This window comes from Eretmochelys imbricata, chromosome 6, assembly GCF_965152235.1.
Source record: "Eretmochelys imbricata isolate rEreImb1 chromosome 6, rEreImb1.hap1, whole genome shotgun sequence".
In the NCBI taxonomy this organism is placed as follows: domain Eukaryota; kingdom Metazoa; phylum Chordata; order Testudines; family Cheloniidae; genus Eretmochelys; species Eretmochelys imbricata.
The window spans coordinates 109446396-109452395 of record NC_135577.1 but is presented as its reverse complement, the minus strand read 5'-3'; the positions used below and the strand labels follow the sequence as shown (position 1 = coordinate 109452395).

Genomic DNA, 6000 nt, shown 5'->3' with positions numbered 1-6000 from the left:
GGAGACAGGAAGTGAATGAGTGAGAGAGGGGAGGGGTTAGTGGTGATCTGAGTGGAGCAGTGGGACACTGGGACCAAGTACTGGTCAGTAAATGTTACTGATGACGATATGAGTTTGCAGGGCTGTGACAGACTCAGGGATGTGGTATTTCCAGATTCTAGTAGCCTGTTTGCAGTCTGGCCCTGGTCAACATGGACGGAGGGCAGAGGTAAGACTCTGTGCCTCAACTGCTGCAGGAAGATGGGGCTAGCAGCCAGCTGTTCCCCTCCTGGAGCTGCTGCTGCACCGCTGGCTTTGCACTGCTAGGAGTGGTCAGGGAAAGGGGAGCAGGTAATGAGTTGCCTGCTTGGACAGATTCTGAAATGCTGGTTAATGCTACATGGATGGGCCTCTCCTGCTTGTTTTATTAAAAATGAACGTTACGTGAGATTTCACAACATGCAGGCAGCCTTGCTCTTGTGTTCTCACCAGAGCCTCCAAAACCAGCAAGAAAACACACCACAGCAACACAGTGAAATTAAAGTGCAAAGCTAGAGCAACTAATGAACAAAACCAAAAGCAGGGCCATATGGACAATAAACAGTTTATTACCAATATGAACACAGATACTGTGGTGCACTGACGTACCGTTTTAATATTGTGATAACTGAGTCAAAGACCTTGTCAGCTGACAACTAACATGTCTCTGTTTCTTCTGGTGATGCCACAATACATTTCTGTTGGCAAAGGGTCTTCATTTACATTGCAGACTACCAGTAAAATGACTTTGAAGTCATCTATTAAAAGCAAATGGTTCACATGTTTTCTTACCTACTACTAAAAAGAAACATAATACATTTAAATAAGCAAATTCAAAATACAAAAAAGGGCTGACAAATCTGATGTGCTGTGTCAGATGAAATCTAAAAAATCCAGAAATTTAAAATTTAATATTTTCTTTAGATTAAGACTTTTAAAATGAAGCAAATCCAAGGCAGCAGCAAGCTTCAAAGTGTGCTCAGTCTGCTAATAAAAAGGGTTTAAGAACAAAGACAGTGCAGGTGTCCTCTTTCACCATCTTGCATGACCTTGGTACACTTAGAAATGATCCAATCTTCCTAGCATCCTTAGTACCTCGCAGATGCTGTGCAGTCATTATGTTGTACTGATTCTACTCAACTCCTGCCTTATGGCTGGAAAACCAAACCGAAAGGTTAATTCAGACAACTACTCCCAGTGACAGGCAGTAAATACTCAGAGCCAATGGCAGAAGGAGTGTAAGTTATACACTGGTAAGAGGATGCGAGTAACTTGCATAGCAAAGGGGGCAGAAGGGTTGGATTGCAGCTGGGGAAAAACAAGAGGAAGCAGTAAAAAAGTGTGTGTGGAAGGCTGGAGGGTTGAAAGGGCTGTTCTATTTTGTACCTTCTTACACACGCCTAATGGTTGTTTCTCATGTTAAAATTTGCCCCCGTGCCACCCAAATTGCACTCCTTGTGTCTGCTCCTGCTCCCATTTAAATCAAAGACAAAACTCCCACTGATTTCAATGGCAGCACAATTAGGATGCCTTACACCACCATTTATGTTGCCCGAAATGGCAAATCTTAGTCAAATAGTATCAAATTTTTTAATGCCTTTTAACAATACATTGTATTAATACACACACAAAAATAAGGGTCACATTTCTATAATACTGTTTAGTGCTTTATAAGTTAAGCCTCACACTGCCCTTATGTGTACATATGTACAGGTCAAGTATTATAGTGTAGGTCATACAGCCAGGTGGGATCAGAGCCAAAGAATTCTGACTCTCTTTCCTCTACCTAACAAATGGACCACACAGTTCATTCTATGCTACCTTAGAGACTAACCAATTTATTTGAGCATAAGCTTTCGTGAGCTGCAGCTCACTTCATCGGATGCATACTATGGAAAATATAGAAGATGTTTGTTTTTATACACACAAATCATGAAAAAATGGATGTTTATCACTACAAAAGGTTTTCTCTCCCCCCACCCCGCTCTCCTGCTGGTAATAGCTTATGTAAAGTGATCCTCTCCTTACAATGTGTATGATAATCAAGGTGGGCCATTTCCAGCACAAATCCAGGTTTTCTCCCCCCCGTCCCCAAACCCACTGACTTCCTGAGGAAACTACAATCCATCGGTGATCTTCCTGATAACACCATCCTGGCCACTATGGATGTAGAAGCCCTCTACACCAACATTCCACACAAAGATGGACTACAAGCCGTCAAGAACACTGTCCCTGATAATGTCATGGCTAACCTGGTGGCTGAACTTTGTGACTTTGTCCTCACCCATAACTATTTCACATTTGGGGACAATATATACCTTCAAATCAGTGGCACTGCTATGCGTATCCGCATGGCCCCACAGTATGCCAACATTTTTATGGCTGATTTAGAACAACGCTTCCTCAGCTCTCGTCCCCTAACGCCCCTACTCTACTTGCGCTATATTGATGACATCTTCATCATCTGGACCCATGGAAAAGAAGCCCTTGAGGAATTCCACCATGATTTCAACAATTTCCATCCCACCATCAACCTCAGCCTGGTCCAGTTCACACAAGAGATCCACTTCCTGGACACTACAGTGCTAATAAACAATAGTCACATAAACACCACCCTATACCGGAAACCTACTGACCGCTATTCCTACCTACATGCCTCCAGCTTTCACTCTGACCACACCACACGATCCATTGTCTACAGCCAAGCTCTGCAATACAACCGCATTTGCTCCAATCCCTCAGACAGAGACAAACACCTACAAGATCGCTATCAAGCATTCTTACAACTACAATACCCACCTCTGGAAGTGAAGAAACAGACTGATCGAGCCAGAAGAGTTCCCAGAAGTCACCTACTACAGGACAGGCCTAACAAAGAAGATAACAGAACGCCATTAGCCGTCACCTTTAGCCCCCAACTAAAACCCCTCCAACGCATTATTAAGGATCTACATCCTATCCTGAAGGATGACCCAACACTCTCACAAATCTTGGGAGACAGGCCAGTCCTTGCCTACAGACAGCCCCCCAACCTGAAGCGAATACTCACCAGCAACCACATACCACACAACAGAACCACTAACCCAGGAACCTATCCTTGCAACAAAGCCCGTTGCCAACTGTGCCCACATATCTATTCAGGGGACACCATCACAGGGCCTAATCACATCAGCCACACTATCAGAGGCTCGTTCACCTGCGCATCTACCAATGTGATATATGCCATCATGTGCCAGCAATGCCCCTCTGCCATGTACATTGGTCAAACTGGACAGTCTCTACGTAAAAGAATAAATGGACACAAATCAGATGTCAAGAATTATAACATTCATAAACCAGTCGAAGAACACTTCAATCTCTCTGGTCACGCGATTACAGACATGAAAGTTGCAACACAAAAACTTCAAAACCAGACTCCAGCGAGAGACGGCTGAATTGGAATTCATTTGCAAATTGGATACAATTAACTTAGGCTTGAATAGAGACTGGGAGTGGCTAAGTCATTATGCAAGGTAACCTATTTCCCCTTGGTTTTCCTACCCCTCCCCTTCCTCAGACGTTCTTGTTAAACCCTGGATTTGTGCTGGAAATGGCCCACCTTGATTATCATACACACTGTAAGGAGAGTGATCACTTTAGATAAGCTATTACCAACAGGAGAGTGGGTTTGTTTGGGGGGGTGGGGGGGGGGGGAGAAAACCTGGATTTGTGCTGGAAATGGCCCACCTTGATTATCATACACATTGTAAGGAGAGTGATCACTTTACATAAGCTATTACCAGCAGGAGAGTGGGGTGGGGGGAGAGAAAACCTTTTGTAGTGATAAACACCCATTTTTTCATGATTTGTGTGTATAAAAACAAACATCTTCTGTATTTTCCACAGTATGCATCCGATGAAGTGAGCTGTAGCTCACGAAAGCTTATGCTCAAATAAATTGGTTAGTCTCTAAGGTGCCACAAGTACTTCTTTTCTTTTTGCGAATACAGACTAACACGGCTGTTACTCTGAAACCTGTCATTCTATGCTAGCGTCTGATGTGCATGGAAAAGCCTTACAACTTCCTACTGACAGTCGCAGTCTATAGAAATTAGTATTCTTTTTATGTAGTTTCAAAATAATTCTAGAAAACTGTATTTTGCTAGAATATTGTTAAAAAACAAGCTTATGAGAAACAAATCTTCTGAGATTTAGTTTATGATCACTGCAGCTGTTGGGAAGGGGATTTTGGCCCCCGTGTTATGCTATTACACACTTTGCTAGATGCATTGTGGGGATTTCTCAGAACCATCACCCTGACACATCAATGCTCTGATATGGTACCACCGATAATTAATAATTCTCATACAGCAAATTAGGGGATGGAGTTGTAAATACTAAAACAAGATTTCTTCTTGCTTCTTTTCAGTTGCCTTAGCAACAAGTTCAATGACCCCAGCAATTCTGTAATGGAGTGTTTTTATTGCTGTGTAAACAATATCCTTTGGTCTTGGAACAGTACTAGCTGAGAAAACACCTATCACCTAGAACAGCAGCCAGTATCGGAATCTAGTTAGTTTGTTTAAGGTAGCGCAAAACTTGCTGAATGAACAAAGCCACACAAATGTGGACAAACTCAGTTTTGTTCTATGTGAGGATTTAAAACCCTATTTTATTTACCACAGGTGAGAATTCATAGCATAGCAGAGTAACTGAAAGGCCAAGGACGGCAGAACTTCCTTCTTTCTGGTCTGCATTTAAACCAGTGCTGAGCATCTCAGTTAGATATGCATGGAAGAGTGCAGTCTTTGTATTGCTCATAAAAATCCCTTACATGAAGCCTTGATATATATACACAGTTGACTATGAAATCAGGATGTCGGGAAAAAGCTAAGCCATCCCCAAAAGGCAACGCAAAACTGCTGAAAAGATTGAGACTGAATGCCTTATGTTCAAGCTTCAGAACAGAGCACAGACAAACAAGGCATGTAAAAATGCAACTGAGTGATCAAAATTCAGTGGATACTTCTGGGTAGATACTTCTGTCTCTTGTGGTTCCACTCCAGCGTCTGAGCAATAGTCACATCCATACTTGTCACAGCTATTTCATATTTACATATAACTAATACATATTTAACAAAGAGCTTCTTGGAAAGTAGTTGTAAAACTACTTTCTGAGGAACTCTCTGCAGCTTTTATTTTCTTATGTGTTGAATCTGAGTGAAATCTCTCAGGATCAAACTTAGAAAAATAATGTATTTTGATATTTCTTACCATCAATGATCTCTTCTTTCACTTTGTGTAACTCTCTTACAACTTCCTCCAATATTTCCTGATGAGACAAAACAAAAGATGTACGTTCAGAATTCCATGGCCTCCATTATGGGCCGGTCCATATAGATGATAAAAACCCACTACTGCTATCAGCTAAATAACTTTACTCCTTTAGGTCCAGTGGTTCTGTGTTCTGGACCTGCGTTCTCACTACCAAAGGGGTTGAGTTCTGTACCTGTTGATGTACCAGGGAAGAGGGGATGGCATTGCTGCACAAACATTTTGATCCAATAACAGTGGGACTGTTTCCCTCTGAGCTTCAAGGAACCACTATGATCCACTCTGATCTCCTCCATAATAGAATAGGAGCTTTGTAAGTTTGGGCAAACAGAAAGGCAAAAAGTGATGTTTCTATCTTCATTTAGCCTGACCAGTTGCCCTTCATGTATGACAAATATAAAGGGGAAAGACAGCTACCCATATCAAATTCCCTACGCTCAAAAAACCCACTCACTCACTTGTTTCATTCGATCAAAATCTAAGGCATCCATAGCCACATCATTGCTGCTGCTCACGGGCTTCATCCTTGAGAAATGGAAACAAAGGATAAAGGAGCAAATCAATTCTCTGCAATGTTTACTAAGCCGTGTGGTGTTTGCTACTGTCATTATGATTGAAGCATGTTAATAGTCACTGGCTGCAAAACACCTAGCTCAGAAGTTCTCAACC

The 6000-nt window shown here is 42.1% G+C and overlaps 1 protein-coding gene across 3 annotated transcripts in view; it reads right to left on the bottom strand.

The window, feature by feature from the left end:
* Nucleotides 1-567: 567 nt before the first annotated feature.
* The window catches only part of EVL (Enah/Vasp-like), a 208719-nt gene continuing 203286 nt past the window's right edge, over nucleotides 568-6000 (bottom strand). For all 3 annotated transcript variants that reach the window (XM_077820483.1, XM_077820482.1, XM_077820484.1), the window contains 3 exons: nucleotides 5790-5856; nucleotides 5272-5329; nucleotides 568-1172 (listed from right to left, as the gene is read on the bottom strand). In XM_077820483.1, the coding sequence (XP_077676609.1) occupies nucleotides 1135-1172; nucleotides 5272-5329; nucleotides 5790-5856 (163 nt within the window). In that variant the 3' untranslated portion in view covers nucleotides 568-1134. The remainder of the gene's footprint in view (nucleotides 1173-5271; nucleotides 5330-5789; nucleotides 5857-6000) is intronic.